This window comes from Taeniopygia guttata, chromosome 4 (assembly GCF_048771995.1).
Source record: "Taeniopygia guttata chromosome 4, bTaeGut7.mat, whole genome shotgun sequence".
NCBI lineage: Eukaryota > Metazoa > Chordata > Aves > Passeriformes > Estrildidae > Taeniopygia > Taeniopygia guttata.
In genome coordinates, this window is record NC_133028.1 from 69,179,753 (window position 1) to 69,200,444 (window position 20,692).

At 43.6% G+C, this 20,692-nt stretch overlaps 1 protein-coding gene across 1 annotated transcript in view; it reads right to left on the bottom strand.

Annotated features, from left to right (window-relative positions):
- LOC140684018 (protein Shroom3-like) overlaps window positions 1-20,077 on the bottom strand; it is a 35,284-nt gene extending 15,207 nt beyond the window's left edge. The window contains exon 1 of the mRNA XM_072928904.1: window positions 19,072-20,077. Coding sequence (XP_072785005.1) covers window positions 19,072-19,236 — 165 coding nt within the window. The 5' untranslated portion in view covers window positions 19,237-20,077. The remainder of the gene's footprint in view (window positions 1-19,071) is intronic.
- Window positions 20,078-20,692: the final 615 nt, after the last annotated feature.

Sequence of the window (20,692 nt, forward strand, 5' to 3'; positions counted from 1 at the left end):
TTGGTGGTATTTAAAAATAGGTCCTGTGAATGATGACAATGTCCTTTCTGGCAAACAATTTTGCTTTGAGACAAACAAGCTGTAGAAAACTTGAAGATTGCGTAAAAGTTCCAAGAGGAAAGAACAAAAAGTTCACTGGAAACCTCAAAGCAGAAATACTGGGGCAGACACCGCTCTGTTTGGAATTAGTTTAATTCATATCCTTCCAGGGATTTGAGCAGGCATTGCTAAATTCAGTATATGCCTTTTCCATTTCATGGGGTTTGGATGAGTCCTATACAGAAGTGTTACCCATAGGTAAGGCTTTACAAAGGGAAGGCCTTTGCAACATGGCTCTGGCCTGTTACTTAGGCTAAGGAGAAGGGAACTGTGGGAGAGTGACTCGGCTAACTGCTTTAAAAGGCCAGTTGGCAATAAAGAGCACTCCTTTGCACTGCCTGGGGTCCCTGCATCGCTCATTATCGCAACACAGAAGGATTTTTCAGGGGAAAAGTCTCTCTGTAAGAGGGTTTGGTATGAATATTTCCTTTGCTATAGTTACAGATGGCCAGCAGCAACCCTTTCTCCAGGCTTCCAGATTTTTAAAGCTACTTTCTGAGGAAGTGTCTGTATGTGAGTTGGTAAAAACCAAGCACTGCCTTGTCTTTATCAAAGCAGACTGTGGTGAACTTGTGAAAAGCTTGGATGAGCTTTGAAGACCAGTTTAAAGGGCCTGGCAGGAGATTTCCACTGGGAAATGGGACAACAAACCTTAAGGCTGTGAGTTTCCAGCTGTCCCAGCAGAGGCTTTGGGAACACTGATTGTGAACTGCTGCTGTTTGCCCTCACCCTTGCCAACATAATAATTAAAAATGTACAGTGCTGGCCCTTTGAAAAGCTGCACTGAGCACCAGTTCCAGTAAAATCCCAGCATCTGTTCCTCAAGCTGAATTAGGAACAGAGCCAGCTGACTCTTTTAGTTGAATCTCCCTTTTGCTGACAGGACAGACCCCCAGATTTCAAAGCCTGAGCAGTTTGATTCTCTCCTGCATTTTGGCCCCTACTGAGGTCAGGATTAATGCCTTAATTGCATGGAGAGACAAAATAACGAGTATGAAAACAGCACAGTGATCAGAAGCCTCTTGGCTTTTCCTGCTGGATCCTAGAGATCCCTATTAAATTGCAGATGTAACTCTGTGCTGGTGTTTGTCTTCAGAGCTGAACAATGTGCAGTGCAGGGATGGAGTCCCTTCTCTCTACTTGCCACTGGCATTGTCACCATTTGTCACAAGAACTGCTAAGCCTGGATGTCCATCTGTGGGGAAGCTGGTTGCAATCAGTGATAAAATCTATAAACCCCAGAAGCCAGCCATGGCTTTCAGAGGAGCCCAGGTGACTGTGGCCAGTGCATGATCTCAGCGATGTTTTCCACCCAGCCATTCCTGTCCTGACTGATTAACTGAGAGGGGACTGAAGGAGCAGCATGCAGTACTTAGCTAATTACACTGCCCGAGGTCTTTTGTCCTGCTGCCGCTGGATCGCCTCAATTGATTCTTTCAGTCCCTAAACAGCTTTGTGGGCTGCATGCCTGGGCAGAATAAGGTCTTTTGTCATACTTTAATGAACGAAAATGTTTTAAATCCTCTCCTTCTCCCTCCACTCCAAGTAGCAGCAAGGGTAACCCTGGTGCAAGGACAGCTGTGAATGGTTGGTGGGTGTCTGTCACCATGAACATTCTCCTCCTCCAAGGCTGTGGGAGCTTACAAGCTTCCCAGCATCAGCTATTCCATCTACCCAAGGTATCTATTGCCACCTCCAACTCCATGGACTACAGGGGATGTAAGCCTTGGAAGACTTTTAGAATACACTAAAAATGTGTTAAATGTGTGAACATTCAGCATGATAACACAGGTTCAGCAGTAATGAATTCCTGCATAAACCAATCCGAAACTTTTCTATTCTGGAGGAAAAAAAATTAAAAATAAAAAACTCACCTTCAGTTTAATCTTTTCCCTACAGCACCCAGCTACTGGTGGATGTATTTTTTGTAGTTCAACTGAAAACACTTAATATTCAATTTAAAACATGGGATTGGCAGCATCCTAGCAAAGATCTCCACAAAATGTGTCCAAGTCAGTTAATCTAATAAACTTCCACATATAATGAACACTTTCTCAGCATTGTACAGAGTCATTAATCCTGGCACAGCCTCCCAAAGTACAAGTAGTAAAACATGGATGTCATGACCGAGCTATGAGCTGAACGTGTTGTGCTTTACATGCCCATTCTCCAGAGCTGGTTATTTTTCAGCTGGCTGAGTTTTAGATGTGAATTAAAGTGATTAATAAATGAAAAGGCTCTTATCATCCATTCCTGTGCTCACAGTCCCTGAACAATTTTGCCCTGCCACTTGCCAACCAAGATGTAATAGCTCCCAGCATATGCTTCATCACTTCATGGTCAAAACTCTTAATCTGACTAATAAGGGCAAACCCCATTCCTTTCTCCAAAGGAATGGATGTGGGGAAGGAGAGAACACCTTGGGACTAACAAGCAGTCGTTAACCCACCGTGATCAGAAAATAAAGGCGTGCTGCTCTTTTGAGACTGCTGTTTACACTGAATGGGCTGCACATCAGATTTGTTCCCTTGGAGTTCACGTAAGTTGGTTCCAGTGCCAGCTTGACGTGTCTAAAACGCTAATTGTCTTGTTTCCACTTCACACATCATCATCACAGTAATATTTCTGGAGCTGGGAGGCAAATGCCAGTTTGACTGGAAGGCAGACTGAAACACAGCCAGAGAACCTGCAGGTTTAGTGCAACTCCAAATATGGCTTCTCTCTAGCCCAATAAAAAAGTGAAACTGCCAAAATTGCAGCCCTATGCTTTGGTTTAAAAACTACTGTTTCAAACAAGGGCTTTCGCTGAAATGCTCACAATATGTTTACGTGTCTGCTTGTACCTCATAGTCCCATAAAAGCTTATTTCATTCAGGAAGAAATCAATAAAAGCCCAAGTCCCCAAATGCACACAGGTGAAATCCGTTTGGAGTAAAGTAACAAAGCATGGCATGTCAATACAGTTTTTTGCAGATTTTAAATATACTGGTTTTGAAACCAGAATTTGATTTGATTGACAATGGCTAAATAAATGCACACAGATAACATAATGTGATAAGAAAATGCATTAAAGCAGTTAACACATTTTTTTCCTTGTCTACTTCTCTTCAAAATGTCAGTCCAGCAGTTGAATGTCCTGCTGAAGCAGTACATGAAATTCTGCTCCAAGATGCTGAACACTGTGCTTTATGCCTGAATTCCTGAGTCTTTTCCTTGTGACGGAGCAATACAGAGCAATATGCCTAAGTAATTAGTTTGTACCTTAGGGACACATTATTCACTCCAGTGAAAGAAAAATACAGATCAATTTCTCAGCTGAGATCCTGGTGTTCCAGTATGACAAATGTGTTTATTTACATCAGCTAAAGCACTGGCCTCTGGAAATCATTGCTCCATGTGTTATATCTGGTAATTTTGACGAATCAGGGAGCTTTCTTGGGAATGATGGAGGAGGCAATATTGAACCAGGATCTAAGAAAGAGGTCCCATCGCTCTTCAGCATCATACATGTTTTTCTTCAGAATTCAAAGAAAAAAGACCATCATAATTTATTTCCTAAGGTCTGGCCATTCAGTCCTGTGAACACTGGCCCTCTCCATAGTTCAGGCGCAGCACTCACCTCTCTTTCTCCCACCAGTAGCTAATTCCAAGTCCAGTTGTGTCCTGGAAAAAGCAGGGGAGGTGTGAAGCAAAGGAGTATCAGGGTAGGAGAGAGGTTATTTCCCCTGCTGTTGGAAGAAAAGCAGCTCAGATAAAAAATGTTGTTCTTTGATGCCATAGTGCAGATTTGGGATATTGGCCAACTCCCAAGGGCTGTCCTTGGATGACTTTGTCGTCGTGTCTCCATTTCTCCAGGCAGATAATAATGCTCATTCATGACACTTAAATAGCCAGAACCAAATTCTGCTCCAGTTACATCAGGGTGCAGCAAAAGAAACACTGCTGACACCTCACTCACTCTTTCCAGGTTTACCACAGGACAACTCCAAGAGCAGATTCCCACCTGATGGTTCATCACGGACCTCACAGAGGCACTCAAGGGTTTTTCTTCAAAGCCCTTGCTGTGCAACACCCCAAAAAGACCTTTGTGTCCATCTTATTCTCATGGCCCATCACCTACACCTAAGGCTGTGTTATGTGTCTGCTCTTCCTGTGTGCCAGCAGGAAGAACTCAAATGGCCCCAAAACAGAAGACAGGTAAAAGAGGGCACAAGTGAGGACCTGGGGTAGGACTGGATTGTAAGCAGCAGCTCCTTGGTCGTGCTGCAGGGCCCCTTCTCTTGAAGCACACTGCTGTCCTCACCGCCCAGGAATTAAACTGCCCAAAGGCACAGTGCAGAAAGGCTCAGACCTGTAAGCTGGTTTCACTTTGATTATTTGTTCCTAATCTGCCGTCAGTTCCCATGCAGGTTTTGAAGTATTGATCACTCCACTGCAAAAGCTTCCAATGAACAATGGATCTGTGGTTAATGAGTCCCAGGAACTCCTCTCACCTCACTTGAGCCCTTGGGGTGAGAAAGTTAAGTGCTCCTGTGCAAGCTCAAGTGACTGCTCACCATTTCCTTAATATTCCATCTCTTTGTGGTTTGCAGTTTGCCTTCTGCTGAGCTAATGTTTATTTTTCCAGAGAGCAGTTATTGTGGTAAACTGATATCAGACCAGCAGTGTGGGAAATAAGATTTCATCTCCTGTATTTCAACACTTCATCCAGGAAGGCAAAGAGAGCCAAACTAAGAGCCTTCTTCATCTTTAACAAGGATGACACCTTGTTGCTAGTGCAGTGGTGATGGCTGCCATTCCTTGATGCTTACTGGGTCTTTCTCATGTGTGATTTTCCATTATTTAGATTGTGTGTTTTTTTCTAATGGAGAGGATACCGCATGCCCCTCATTTCAGTGTGGAAACCCCTTGCGTACATCAGCATCTGCTGCTGTTGTCTAGGTATTGGGACACCAAAACTTCTAAGAATATGATTCTTTCCTGTTTGTTCATCTTAATCACACCCTTGAGCATGTTTTACTTTACCCATATAGGTAACATTAGAGAAAATAATGGGACTTCTGAGCTGAGAATGAACTAGGCTCCATTTGTGTGTTTGTAGACCTCTGCTATCCAAAACTGTGGAAGAAAAAAATGTCCTTTTACTTTTGCAGTTGTGGAGAGCAGATGATTCTTTATGGAAAATACAACTATCTAAGAATGCTTTCTATTCTAATCTTGCTGACTAATCTTTCTTCTTCTGAAGTTTTAATCTTACTTAAGGAATAAATGTGTGATATTGTGTTAGAAAAACCAATCAACTGCTCAGGCTCTGGCTGGGAAGCAATGTGAGTTCCCCTTTGTACAAGCTCTTCTCAAATGTGATTGTTTCCCCAGTGTCAAATTCCATGGATTTTAGCAGCTGAATGGGTACAAAATTTGACATGGTCAGAAACGTGTGCTTATAAAAACTTATTACCGTTGAATAGCCGGCGCATTCTTGGTGCACTCATGCGCAAAGTGCCCTTGCAGGGGCCTGGCTGGCAGCACCTCTGGGCCTCATTAGCACACACACGCACCCATCCCAGGCTCCCTCAAACGCTGTCCCGCCTCAGGGGACGCCCCCGGGCAGCAGCTGTCCTCAGTTAACCCTGGGGTTGGCCCAGGCTGGGCACTGCCACCATGGCTCCTTGGCCCAGGCAGGGTGAGGCAGCTCCTGAGGGCGAGAGCTCATGTGCTGGAAATTACAGCCAGAGCAATGCTGAGCTGAGAACAAGGGTGGGCACAAACACCAAGTCTCTGACCTTCCAGCTGACATTGCTGCTCAAGGGTTCTTCTGGGCACCAGCACGCAGGTAGCTCCCATCTCCACAGAATGCTCCACCAGGCCAGTAAAGTCCAGCAAGGTGTGGCAAGCTACAGGCACATTTGGATGCCTGGGTCACTGTAACCCAAACTTATGGCACTCACGCAAACAGAACCCACGGGGTATATCTATTTTAGACTCACCCAGTGGTTTGGGTTGGAAAGGACCATAAAGACCATGTAGTTTCACCCTCCTGCCATGGGCAGGGACACCTTCCACTATCCCAGGTTTCTCCAAGCCCTGTTCAGCCCAGCCTTAGACACTTCCAGGATGCACAAAGCCAGTGGCTCACACCGGACACAAGTACCGGATCGATGTGCATATGCCAACTTTAAGAAAAGCTGCTTCACCCTCACAAGCTGCTCCACTGACAAGGCCTTACACCACCAAAACCTCTTTGCCTGGATTAGTGCTATCCCTAGACTTAGAGACAAATCTCAAAAGTTATTTGGAATAGTTGAAATAACAAGGTTTGGGCAGCTGGGGCTGTGTGGGGAGGTTAAGCAACAGGTGCTGAGCATGCAGTGCCTCCTTCCTGGCCTTACCCAGCTCCACACAAGCTTCTGCTTAGAGCCGAGCTTTCTAGCTCAGGCAGGGGGAACTCCAGTCCCCCGGGGCAGACACACCTGGGCATGATGGTCATCACAGGATGACTTTGCCTGTCCCTCTGTACCTCAGCATTCACGGGCAAAGAGCCACAGTATCCCCTCTAGGTGGAAAGGCATCACGGGTGAGAGCTCTGGGTGTGAATAAATAAGAGCAGTTGCCAACAGGGAACTTGAGTGAGAAAGCCAGATTTTTAATGAGTGTTCAAATAAGGACCAGGGAAACCTCCCTGGACACCGAGTGTTCCTGCAAATCCAGTTCTCATCTACTTTGCTTTAAAGACTGCTCAACAACTTTTCTAATGCTTATGTGACTGAGGTGATTAAATCCAATTGGTGTCATGTTAATAGTGAAAACACTTCCCAACACACTGATTCTTATAAGATATTCACTAAAAAGCAAACAGCCTAAAGGTCACTATTTTTAAAACAAAAAGGTGCAATTTTTCAATTTAAATCAATGTGTCATTATTTGATTTGATTTTAGTAGCTGAAGCTATCTCTGGGAATTGTCAAAACGAAAAATGTTATTGAAACAAACCATCTGAAATAAGTGCAAATTTTTTTTAACATACAGTGACCTGAAAATCCATTTTTCACTCAGCTCCTGTTATCAGTAATAATAAAGAAAGGAAAATATCTTTCTCTATTAGAAATATTACATGAACAGGAATAATATTCCAGTGATATTATCACATCCATTCCTTTATGAAAATTCCGCCTCACTACCTAAGTTTTCCTAGGAGCTTAAGATATCCCTAGTACAATGTGCCATTAAGAAAAGGCCTTAAAAGGGGATTCTGGCAAGGTTCAGCTCCATTTCACCGGAAGACAAAAGGTCACAATAAACCTCAAAGATAATAAGGAGTGTCATTCATAGGTGGGATGAGAGCTAAATTACTCCACATTCAAGCAGAGCTTTAGTTTAAAAGACAAGAGTGGGGTATCCTTATTTAGCTATAGTGATTTCAGTGACAAGAACAAGGCTGCTTCCACATGCAGGTTAAATTTAAATGCAGTAAGGGGTGTTGATCCCTAAAAGGCATGGAAAAAGGAATAACTTGAAGGGGTTGAAACTTTTAACTTTGACATTTTTAAAGCAGAATACTTCAGGTTTGGTTTTGGTGATCATTTTCATTTCAAAGTTCACCTGCATTTATTATACAGGGTCAAGCAAAACTTGTCAGTTCAGCACCAGTCCCTCATTTTTTTCTGTTCTTTTCATCTTGCCATGATTTTGTTTCAGAGTCCACAAGAATGAGTCTCTTTATACAGGCCACCAAACCAAGAATATTACATAGTTCTATGTTCTTTAAGCTTTCCATGTATTAAAAATTAGGATCATGCCATGGTCAATATGATGTGAGTAAATAAAAATTGTAAATCCAAGTGAACAACCAAACTCCTGACACTGCCTGCTCCAAATGGACGTCTCCTCCTACACTGCCCCCAAGCCAGCAACACACATATATCCAGATATACAGAAAGAGTAAAGGAATTTCATAAGCCCTCAGGCCAACAAAATTCCTCCTCTGTTCTCCTCCTGACCAGGATCTTTGGGTCTCCAGTATTTTTCTTCCTGGCCGCTGTTAGTTTTGGCAGGAGCAGTGATACCACAAAGAAGTTACAGACTCTCTGTTCCATTCCAAAACCAATTTAGCCAACTTAAACCAGAAAAAAAAAAAAACCAAAAAAAAAACCACCACCCAAACAACAACAACAACAACCCGCCCCCCCCCCCAAAAAAAAAAAACAACCAAAAAACCAAAAAACAAAAAGCCACCACCAAATACCCACACCTTCTTATCAGATGGAATTTTCACAAGTGCCTGAGGGACAGAGGAAATCAGAAAGCATACTACACTCAGCAGGAAATTTTTCTGACCATGATTACTGCTTCCTTTAGCATTGCAACAGAATCTTTGCAGATCTTTGGGGATCCTTGGAAGAATGCCATTTACTACTCTCCAGGCCATATTTTGCTGTGAAAACCTTATTACACAACAGAAGCATTAACGGATTCAGAGTAAAATAAGAAAAGATGTATTATCCTAAAGATTTGGAGAACGGGGAGAGAAGAAGTTAAGAAAGGCACACAAGGTCTTCCTTTCACTCCATGTGATTTTGTTGCGATAATGCCTGCTACAGACCTGTCCATCACTCGCGGACTCAGGTCAGAGAAGTTCTCTGACCCGACCAGCTGGGTGACACAAGCCAAACAATGAGAAATTCAGCTTCAGTTGCCCTTGCCAGAGGGATCTCAGGGTTTCCTGTTGAGCAGCTATGAGACAACCACACTTTCCTTTTATCCATCTTGGTTTTTTCTTTATCTTTTTTTTTTTTTTTTTTTTTTTGTCTTGGCTAGGGAATTTGCAGAGATAGCTACAGAGCTTGGAAAGGGCCAGTCTCTCATCTCTCCTATGCAGAAAAGTGTCTTTCTAACTTTGGCTTCCTTACCTGGCTCCCACATTCCCAACTTTTAGCAGATACAGAGGTAATTGCCTTGAACTACCTTGACAGGAAGTACTTTAAAGAGTCAGCAACTAACCAAAGACATTTGACTGAGGATTGTGCTAGGTCTACAACTGGTCACCAAAAGTACAGGGGCAGAATACAACCCCCTGTGAATTACAAAGAGGGCTTAATGTGACTCAGGAAAAATCAAGATGATAATGCTGTTGTTGGCATGTGATTTATCCCGACCAGAATTTAGCTTGTGCCATCACATTTTTCCCTAGTACAATGTGCCACTGCCTGAGCTTCTATAATATCTCATCACCAGAGGCAGAAGGTCTCACAGAGCAGCGCTATCACACCCTCTCTCCACAAACCCCAAGGGGTCAGAGATTCAGCACTGACTCAGTGGGAGCAGGACCACAGACTGAGCCACTTTGTGTCATTCTCTTTGCCTTGCAAAGTCTCCCATCTAAGGGGTGACACAATCCAACCTGCTAAGCTAATGAGAGCTGACAAGATACCAACCTGAGAAGACTAAAACCTACAGAACACTAGATGCTCACCCTGGTTCTCTTCAGCTCCAACTAGCACAGAAACCTTTTGTTTCAGCAGCTCATGAGACACATAACAAGTTGTAAAGACACTGAATCACTCAAGTGTACTTACTATTGTTTCTGCTTACTCCTTCCTCCAAACCTCCAGCTTCTGTTGGTGTGTCCACAGGTCACTCTCCATCAGACTCCATCAAACATTGATATAAACCAGGAAAAGCCCATGTCCCTGGTGGGCAGGAAAACCTCTAACTACAGCTCATAATTAATGTCCAACACTTGGTTAAATAACAGCCAGTCTTAAGGAAAGCACAGATGAAGGCTGTGCCCAGACATTTTTTTGCATAGCACCAGTTTCTTAGAAATCTTGGATGTTCTCTGTACCGATGTCTCAGCTCAGAACGTCTCAGTCTCCCCACAGTCTTGCTGCCTTTCTACACTGCCTAGAGGAAAAGAAAGATTGAAGCACCTGCAGTTCTTGTGCCTGAAGTTTATAGGTTGCTGCCCCAAAGGACTGGACTACATGGAGGGAATAGCGATTTTTGGATCACTATTCCCTTATGAGCAGGTGAGGACACAGGTGCTGCTGGCAGGTCAATATGTATTGCTACATTAGAGGCAGCTCAGAAAGATGTGTAAGAACTTCTGTTCCCAAAGTAGAAGGAACTGTTAATAAATTGGAAATCCAAAGTTTTCCAAGTGTGGAGGCATATTGGTGCGAGTGGCCCCTGCAGAATGGCACATAGGAGTGTGAGGACTCCTGGGCCAAGTCAAGCTGCCACTGACTAAAGCAGGAGTGGGAAGAGGGCCTGGGGTTGGAAAAAGAGGCTGCTCTGCACTTATGGGCAAAGAGAAGCAGGGAGTCCCTCCCCTCCCCTGTCTGTGGCTGTTTTTGGCCTAGTAAAAAGGGTAAATTGCCTCTGATGAAGCTGTGATGGAAAACTAATCCTCTCCAATAATAGTCCAGTGCTAGGAAACATCTGTGGACCCGGGCAGGAGAGAAAGCAAGGACCTCTTCTAAGGGCATTTGTTTCTCCATCAGTCTTTTGTGGTGTCTCCCTCAGTCACCTCCTTCCTGCTTGGTTATTCCACCATTAGTTTGCACGGGCTGTTTGCAGAGACAGAACAACAACAGAGGTCTGCTTGGAAAGCCAGCAGAAACCTCTTAGCTTGAGACCACAAATGTGCAGAATCCCCAAAGAACAAAAATGTTTGAACTTGCCTCCCCAAAAGTGTTGTATTCATTGACTTGCAAGCAGGGGGAACAGCCATAGTAATTTAACCTAGGGAAGAGTGCCAACAACTTATTTAATTGCAGGGTTGGTGCCAACAACCCCACAATACAACTATTAATACAAGTCTGCAGTACAAGACTAATTCTGCTAACCTTTTGCTGTTGCCTTTTAGTCAGGTCAGTGGCTGCATCCCTTCTGTGCTGACACTATTCAACAAACACTGGCAACTGCTTTTAAGCAAACACCAAATGGAGCAAGGCAGGAGGGAGGGGAGAGGGACCATTGAGAAAATGAAGATTCCCCCTACGACCCCACCCCTCGCTGTCCAAATGTCTCACATTTCTTTCTCCATTTCAAGCCCCTCTCTTGAAACTGGGAATGTGTCTTGCCATGTATTTGCCCCTGGAAAACAGCCAGATCTTTGGTCTGGATTCCATCAGCTCATTTCCCAGTTTCTATGAGACTGCATTTGAGAAATGTGGGTCTATCTCAGTCCACTTGCAAGACCGGTCATCAATCAATGTACGAAAACATGAGGTCTGACACTGGGGACCAGTCCGCTTTTCTAAATGCAGCGTTCCTTTAAAGAACACGTATTTTTACCAAGTTAAAAACTTCCATAGAGCTACAGCGAATACTCCTTCTCAGAGGGTCAGCAGTTCTCCACAGGTATTGGGAAATTTTCAGACCTTGCTGATCCTACAAACCAATTCCCCAAAGACTTCAGCTCTCCACTGTCACGTTCAGAAAATGCCCCGCTCCCAAGAGCGGCAGTTAAGCCCCGGGATCTGTTGGATCTCTGCTGGCCGGGGTTGAAAACGTCGGAGCGGCGGATGTGGCCATCCGGAGCGGCTGACGGCATCGCTGCAGAATGTGTGACTGAGCCTCGCCACAGCGCCCGGCCACGGCATTTGTCAGCCAAACTCCTCATTCAGCCGGGCCTCGGAAAATCCCCATTCTTGGGGAGAATGGGGAATGGCTTTCAGGCTGGCAGATTATCTGGTGAGTCTGTGGGAACTGCAAAACACTGCACCTGCCTGAAAAATGGCACCAGCTCAGCACAAGACGTTTCCAGAGGGGAAAGTTAATATATGGGAGGAATGCACATAAATCCTGTTATTTCTTAATGGGATTTGGGAGCTTATTTCTCACCCCATGCTTTGAAATGTATCCCACAGCCTATTCTATTAATGAATTTAAGCACAGTGATTTTCTTATCAGCAGGAATCATTCTTCATTGGGGTTCGATTTTTTTTGGTGGCATTTTTTAATGCTAGTGTGAAAAATTAATAATATGCTTGAATAACAGTTAGGATGTTAACAAGCTGTGTCCTGGATAAGCTGCTCTTGTTCTGCTTCTGTTGTTCTTTTCCTAATTTCAGTAGACCAAGAAATCTGCCATCATTTAGTTTTTGGGGTTTTTTTTGTGATTTAGGCAGTGGCTGGCTAAAAATGGAAAGACGAGAACTCTGTTTCTGGTTCAGCTGTGTGAATGAGCGGACACAAACTTTCTCTTACTTAAAACAAACAACATTTGGAAGTTTTTTTCCACCTCTCAGGTGTACTCGGTACTCATGGATACCAATATCTTTCAGGGTTTCCTGGCACTGCCTTGGATGCTCTCTCTGCCACTGGATGAGGATTCACTCCAGGCTTTGGAAGTACACAAATGAGTTACAGAAATTTTCTGCCTCAGCAGTCTATTTTCAAAGGCCTCTGGACATTGTTCTTTTGACTACCAGTGTTTGTTGGAAAGCAAATTACAGCTCACCTCATTTTCACTTGCAAAGATCCCTCCCAGATCTGACTAGTTCAGAGAATATCCTGAGTTGGAAGGGACCCATAAGGATCATCAAGTCCAACTTCTGGCTCTGCACAAGGCCCCTCTAAGAATCCCACCATGTGCCTGAGGGCATTTTCCATCTGCTCTGGCAGGCTTGGGGTCCATGACCATGACCACTGCCCTGGGGAGCCTGTACAGAGCCTGACCGCCCTCTGGGTGAAGAATCTTTTCCTAATATTCAGCCAAACATCTCCTGACACAGCTCCAGCTGCTCCCTGGGACCCTGCCACTGATTTAATGCTTCCCATGCAATAGACCTATTTGGATTCATGATTCCCATTTTTGACCTTCCTCAAAAGTTCCTGAAGGCAAACACCAATGAAATTTGAGATGAAATTAGCTCAGCTCCAGCTCTATTATCAATGATGGGTTTTCTGAAAGTAGTGGACCCTTTGACAAGCAAACATCTATTGTGTACAAACACTGAGTTAAAGAGTGCATGCCCTGGGTCTCATTTTAGGATCAGTTTTTAAATCTCAACTCCAGCTGTATCTGCTACAGACAAGGGAACAAGGATATGTGGCATTTTTCTATCTAATCTTTCATGCAATCTAAAGCCAGGGAAGGATTTACAAAGGCTTCATTTCTTGACCCTAAGGATTACCTGTTATGTTTAATCACACAGGATTCTTCTCTGTCCTGAGAAAAAAAGATTTCTTCCCTTATACTTTTCTGTGACTTTGAAGGATATGACACTCCATAACTCCTGTGCCAGCAATGAGGGGTGGAGAGCTGATCTTTCAGAGCAGCTGCCTTTGGGGATTTAGGACAAAACTTCACAGCTTGGGCTGACCTCTGCTAAGGAGGAAACTCTAATGTATGACTGGTCAACTGGACACCAACACCTGGCAGACGCCATCCCCACCACTTCTCAGCACAGAGAAATTCTTTTTTTTCATCATTTCCTTCCACAGGCATGTTCATAACAGAGTTGTCTGTGCCCCTTGGGATTCATAGCTTGGGACAAGCAAGGTATTCCCTGTAGCCAGGCTCCCTGGAGTGCATTGCAGCACAGCTGGCACTGCCCCCTCAGCGGTCTGAAAGCTGCCCCTGACCCTGCTGGGGCAGCAGCAGTACCCACCAGGCCCTGCTCACGTCAGGCTCTGGGTTTGCCTGCGGTTGCTAATTCAGTGCTGTGGAAGTGAACAGAAGTCTTTTTGTGCTGGAGAATACTCGGCAGCCTAATGGAAGGGCTGACAATAGAAGCCTTTTCATGCAGCAACTCCCTCGCTTTAAGAAAAGGTAAGAATCCTGTTCCTTGTGCTGGCATCAGCAGTCTTTGGAGAGGCCCTAATGTGAGCCCTGAGAAACCAGGAAGAGTGGTGAGGAACTGCCTCCTGCTTCCTCAAACAGTTACAGCGTCAGCTGCCAGTCAGCAGCATCCAGATTTCCTTGATACCTGGGATCAGACACCTGCCTTGTGTACTGTCTGCCACAGGAGTCAGATGTACTGGCAGATGATTTTGCACCGTGAGCCCCTCACCATCACCAGCCCACTTGCAGAATATTGGAAGATAAAGGGTGAGAAGGGGTGGGTTTTTTAAACATTAACAACACAGGCCTTGAGCTATTCTTCAGCAGCAAGGAGAAAAATTAAGTCCATATCAACATCAACAAGAGCGGAGATGTTCAAAGAAAAAATTAAAATAATTTTTTTTTTTAAATTACAGAAGATGTCACCATGCCTCTGGCTCAGTTTCATGTCCTAATGCCCAGGCCAACAAGTCTCTCATGACTCTGTCAGCTTCAGAGAAGTCTCCCTAACGTGAGCAAAGGCCGTGGGTTTTGTGCCTGCAGCCCTACAAAAAGGGTAACAGTTCCCAAGCTGCCACTTGTCATACGAAGGGATGCAGGGAACAAATGCAAAGAAGCTTTTGCCTGTCAGCGCATAAGATAATTTTATTTTGTATATGGGGACTCTGGGCATTCAAGCGGGGCAAGCTACGAACTCCTGGTACTGGGAGAACACTGATTCCCAGTGTTTGGATCAGAGACAGGGATAAGTGCCTTTGGACCAGCTGGGTACAGAATGGCCTTTTGAGTTTTGTAAAGTAATGGTGGAACAATTTCCATTGCACGTCACTAAGTGCTCTATGAGCTCTCTCAACCAAAAATACCAGAGAGGTAGCACAGGCAGGGGAGCCTTGTGAAGGCAGCCAGGTCCACCTCCTGCAGGCACTGACTGCTGTTCAGTGCATCAGAGTTTGGATCAGGCTCCAGACAAGGTTTAAACACCTTACAAGAATTCCAGATTATTTCTCAGGCTCTGTCCCAAACTATTCTCATTATTATTAAACTTTTATTGCTTCCTACATCCCTGCTGAGAGGTAAACCTCAGAGTTTGTGTCATGCTTTTGGCATGAGGTCCCTGCAAACGACCTGCCCTTTTGAGTGAAGGGAACCCATGAACTGCAGCACAGCATGTGAAAAGTGTTCCCACACAGCCACGATCCCAGGGAGAATGCTTTGGATGCTTTAATTTCTAGGCAAGAGAAACAACTCCTTTGTTAGGATTGTCAACACGGAGCTCAAAATAAAAGGGCATTTGAGAGGCCAGAACTGTTCCAAAGGTTTGTGTAGCAAGGAGGAACACGCCACAGAAATACCTCTCCTGGCTCCAAAATGGTTGAGACTGATTAACATTAATTACCTTAGGTTAAAAATTCTTAGAGAAAATTGAGAGGGAATGAAACCTTCTCTTACCAGTTTGCCTTCACTGCCTGTAACAGTCAGGGCTTTCATTTTTGCATTTTTGATCTTGCAGCTAAGGGTGAGCCAAAAAAGTAATTTGGAAATAGAAATCTTGTTTACTTCTGAGTATTATCACAATTTTGAGGCCACAGAATATTGGAATCTAATTAAACACTTGGTATCACCTGCAATCACTTTGGCATTTGTCATTGAAGTTCTATTTCCAGATGAAAAAACCACTTGTTTAATGAAATTTCCACTGCAAGAAAATATCCCCAAATTGGGCCAAAATTACAGGGTTCTAAATTACTGAACAGGTATAATAAAAAATCAGAAATTCAGCTGTAGGACCCAAGGTTTATAAACAGAGGAGTGGAAGTTGCTTTAGGGAATCTGACTTCTACTTGAAGTAGAAGCCTTAGTGACACATTGAGGACACTGAGTTACTTTTTAAGCATAAATATGTTTAAACACTAAAAACAAAACAAGCAACTGTCCTGGTTTTGTTAAAAAAAGGAAAGAAATTAAAAACTTGAGAAGCTTCTTGCCAAAGGACTATTTGACAACATGTCATGGACTACATTTCATACCACAGAATTAATATTAAAGGGAAAATACATGGTGTTAATTTGCCTCTTCTTGCAAACTGTCCCACTGCTACCCAGGGACATTCTGGTGCTCCTTTAGGTACTGAGTTTTGGACATTTCCTTGAGGTGCAGCAGAGAAGGAACATGCAACTGCCTACCTTTTGCCATCCTTCCACTACTTTCCTGCTGGTACAACAAAAACAGATTCTGGGAGGATACCACAAAACTTTATTCTGAGTCTTCTCTCAGGGAAAAATGTGAGATGCAATAAATTTATGGTCTGCCCCCACCTCCAGCAAAATAAATGATGAATAGACCTGCAGAAGGACTTTGAATCAGCTGACACGAAACTGTTTCAGTGTCAGGCTGTCTTTCCACAGGGGAAAAAAGAGCAGCATTAGCATAAAGGATCTGTGTGCCTTAGCTAGGCAAATTCTGTACAGCAAAGGCAATCTGACTCAAGGGCAGCAAACAACTTGCTCTTATTTGGAAGGCAATGCTAAAAAAATACACTAAAATATACTAAAGCTCTGGTACCTGGCTCTCTAAACCAGCACCTTCTACCAGCTGAGAATATAGGCCTGCTTTTTGCACTTTGACTCTCAACTGCTGCTTCCCTCACTTTTGGGTAAATTCTTGGCATGTTACTGGTGGAGAAATGTGTATTTTCCAAGGGCTGCCCAGGGCTGTGAGAACCAGTTTTTGTGCATGTGGGCCTTTTGTAAATGTCTCTTGGTTTTGAACTTCCATTAGAGCCTTTGGGATGAAGCTGAGACACATCAGTACTCTGGATCCCCAGCAGTTCCTGAGGGCTAGAAAGAGCTCCTTTATTCACACAGATCTGTTGTCTCTCTAGAATTTCATAGCAATACATCAGTGTAACTTTAAGTCATGTTGCAAGCTGTCATGGGCACCAGCTTAGATATTTGCTGAAATGTCCACTTTCATTTACTCTAAGGCCATTTAACACCACTCTGTCAGTGCAAACAGACAGGTAAATAGACATAAATATAATTATTTGCCAACAGAACAGGGAGCAAAAACAGAAAATAAAACTTCTTAATTCTGAAAATTAAATTAACATTAAAAAAGACATCCAGAAATTAAAAACTGACATCCATTTTTTCTGCTATTTTTATGTAGTATTATTTGGAACTGTTGTTAGATCATTCCCAGTGCCTGCATCCTTAACGGTCCTTTTCAACCTACAACTTTCTATGATTTGCCAAGCACTCTTGTACAGAATTAAATCTGTAACATAATTCATCATTTCCCCACAGTTCCTCATTACTTCACAGTACACTCAGGCGAGGAACACTGAATTAACTAAATGAGTAATATGCAATTAATTCTGAGGCACACATAGTGAATTGAATCACTAGAGGAATTTTTCAGTTGAAACTGGAAACCAGGAAACAGGACCTGCTTGAATTCCAGAAAGCAGAGCCATTCTCCAGCTCTGCATCACACATGCATGAGCAAAACACTGAAATGCTGACACTCATAGCACAAACCAAGCAGGGAATACAAGGAGAAAAAAGGGAAAAGCCCACCAAAAATGAAACCCAGCACATTTTTATGGTGTCTTTTCAGGAAAGGCAGGCACAAGTCATACAGCTTCCAGTGGCACTATGCACACTCCAGGCATGTTTGACATTAAGGGGACTCGTTGTTGTGGAAACCAAATCCCACAGATTAATTAATGTTCAGCAGCCAGAGCCATCTCCCATCCTCTCTGTCTCCCTGCCCCCAGTTAAAAACAAAAAAAAAGAAAAAAAGGGGGAGTGCGATTTTTACATCACAGAAGAATGTCAGAACAAAAAGAAACGCTTTCCTCATGATTGCAGGACACTGCCAGGAACAGTAAACAGCCTATGTTAGTCCCAAGTGTTTATAAAAGAAAAACTATAACACCATTTATGTGAGGCTGCTTTTGCTGTCTGTGGCTATACCAAACTGCCTCCAAGAACGTCCTGCAAGAAAGATGATTGTGTGAAATTTCTAAAATTCCTTTATGATGAAAGGACTTTAATGGGAGCCCCCCTTTTGTTTTTTATTTTCAACACTTCCATGTATTAATCACAACAAATTTACTTCAGTGACTGACAGTCTTCATGTGAATGTGTTTGCATGGGAAATTGCAACGGGAATTGGAAATGCAAAGGATTTGAACAACATTGAGTATCAACATGTTCTTTTATCTGCTGCTGGTTGTGATCCATCGAGTTCCCCACACACATCCCAGTTTGCAGGAGGGAGTAAGATTGGACAAAAGTCCCTTTGTGCACTAGCTCAACATACACATTTATAAACACAGAATGCACCAGATTGATGACAAAGGACACATATGGTTAGGACCCACTAGAGGTGAAATTTCAGAATTACCTATATCCTATTTTTCAGAACAGTTTTAAGGCCATAGGTCAAACATATTTCAGATATTCAAATACTTAAGGTGATGTTTTTAAAAATCCTTGGTCTTCAGCACCTGCATCCTGAGGTACCTGGGTAACAGACCGGTTCTGATGAGAACGAGGAACTCCTTCTCCCATTTTTTTCCCCTTCAAAATATCCTTGTGAGATATGCTACTAGTTGCTTGTTGAGAATACCCAATCATCAAATAATAAACACCTTGAAGGTGCACCATACTTAACAGATATTTACTAAGTAGGGTGAGCAAACCACTTACGAAACAGGTGCAAGTATTTACTGCACTGTTTCACACACACACTCCTAATTAGCCCACATTCCACCGTGTGACTGAAAGCACTCACTGTGTTTTACCTCAGGAGTGGTGGGGATGGATTACTGCTCAGATATGCCGCAGCTTCATGATACAAGATCACTTCACGAGAGTCCCCTGCTCCCTCCCATTGATAGCAGTGAAATAAATACAGCTAGTTTCTGCAAGACACGATACTTCCTGTGGGACAAAACCCGCACTTGGATAGTTAAACAATGCCGAGAGCTCTCCTGTGTTTCTCAAATACACAGCTCCTGAGCAAAGCTGCTGACTTGAACAAGTGCTCAGCACTTAAAACCCAAGCCAAATACAACATCAGTTATAACATTTCAGTGTTGCTTCTACAACTCTTGCCCTCTGAGTCGGGCACCACTCCCACCTTGCTTGCATGGCATAGAAAATGAGAACAAGTACCTTTGAGATGATTAATGGCTCTCCGTGCTCCAGCCCGCCCTTCAGCGTGAATCCCCATGGAGCACCTCCGTGCAGCAGTGCCTCCAGGTAGATGTATCTTCCCTTGTGGGTGATGCTGCACTCTGAAGGGGAGATGCTGGTGTTAATGTTGTCTAACATCCTCATCTGTCCTAATTACATACTCAGGCAAACACAAAACCCACTCAGGCCGTCACAGAGCGACCAGCTTGGAAATCAAAGTCCCCAGAAGCCCACCACAAGTCATCCCTGAATACGAGAAACAAGAAGAGCCTGAGGTGGAAAGTTCTGCTTCAGAGTCAGAGTCCAAGGTGATGGGTTAAAAACAGCTCCATCAACATTTCACCACGCTGCTTCTCCATCAGGATTTTAGTTTCAGCATTGAGCTCTCCCCATTACCAGCTACTCTGGACATGAGAGCGTGGTAAAGATTTCTCTTCCTGCCTTCAGCAGATAAAATCTGTGGTTTTAAAGATGGGGGCAAAAAAAAAAAAAAAAAAAAAAGAAAAAGAAAAAGTTTATGGATTTAAAAGCCCCTGGCCAGTAAATTGCCAAAATCCAAACGAATGCTTCATTTGTGATTGATTATCAGTCTTTTCTTCCTTTCTGCATGCGATTTACCATTACAATGGCCTTTTTGCCTCAGCCCACTGCACTAAAAGAATGGAAGCGTCTTCTCCCTCTCAGCTCTCAGTTACTCTGTTCGCTTACTTCACAATTTTCTGACTTGTCAAAAAAAAAAAAAAAAAAAGGCTGGGGGAGGAGGAAGGAGAGAGCAAGTCCATTCCTAAAAGCCTTTAGAGGGCTTTAAAATGTGAAATAACTCCATACTTATTGGATTAAAGAGCGAAAAAAAAAAAAAAAACACTGGGAAAGCTGGAGAAGCAGGTGAAATGAATCCTCTGGGAAAAACGTTAAGGCAATAGCTGAACTCTTTTTATTTTCGGTGCTCTCCCCGATGAGCTGCCAGAGCTGCAGCAGCTACTGCTGCTCTGAGGGAGGGTGAGGAAGTGAGGGGGGGGAGGGAGAGAGAGAAAGAGAGAGATGGATTAAGGCAAGTAAGGCAGTGCTGCCCAATTGTGCACATCAAGCACGCAATTATAAAATGCAGTGTGCAAAAGCTGGGGCTCACCCTTTTATTATGCCCCCGGAAACCACCATCTTTCTATTGTCCTTGCCAAGGAATTGTAACAATCCAAACTGCCAGTTGCTGAAAACACAATGGACCTGTTCCAAATCAGCTCAGTGGAGCACTGCTAATAATTCTGCTCTCATAAACCGCTTTTCCTCTCCATGGAGTCTTACCAGCTTCCCTGGACATATTCCTTTTCCTCATTTACATTGCCAGAAAAGGCTAATGCTGTCCCAATAAATGGAATAAAAAACAACACCAAAAACTCTGGATACTTTTATTAATGTAGGCAGTTACCTACTCTAGAACATGTGGATGTGGGTGGATCTGCTCTTCCGTATGTGCACGTAGACTTAGGGACTCGGCTCATCACTTAACATCTATCACAGCATGTATCACTGAAAGTGTGCAAAACCTTTCCTGATTTTTAACTGGATCCAGGACAATAGAGAGAGGACACCAGAGCCCACT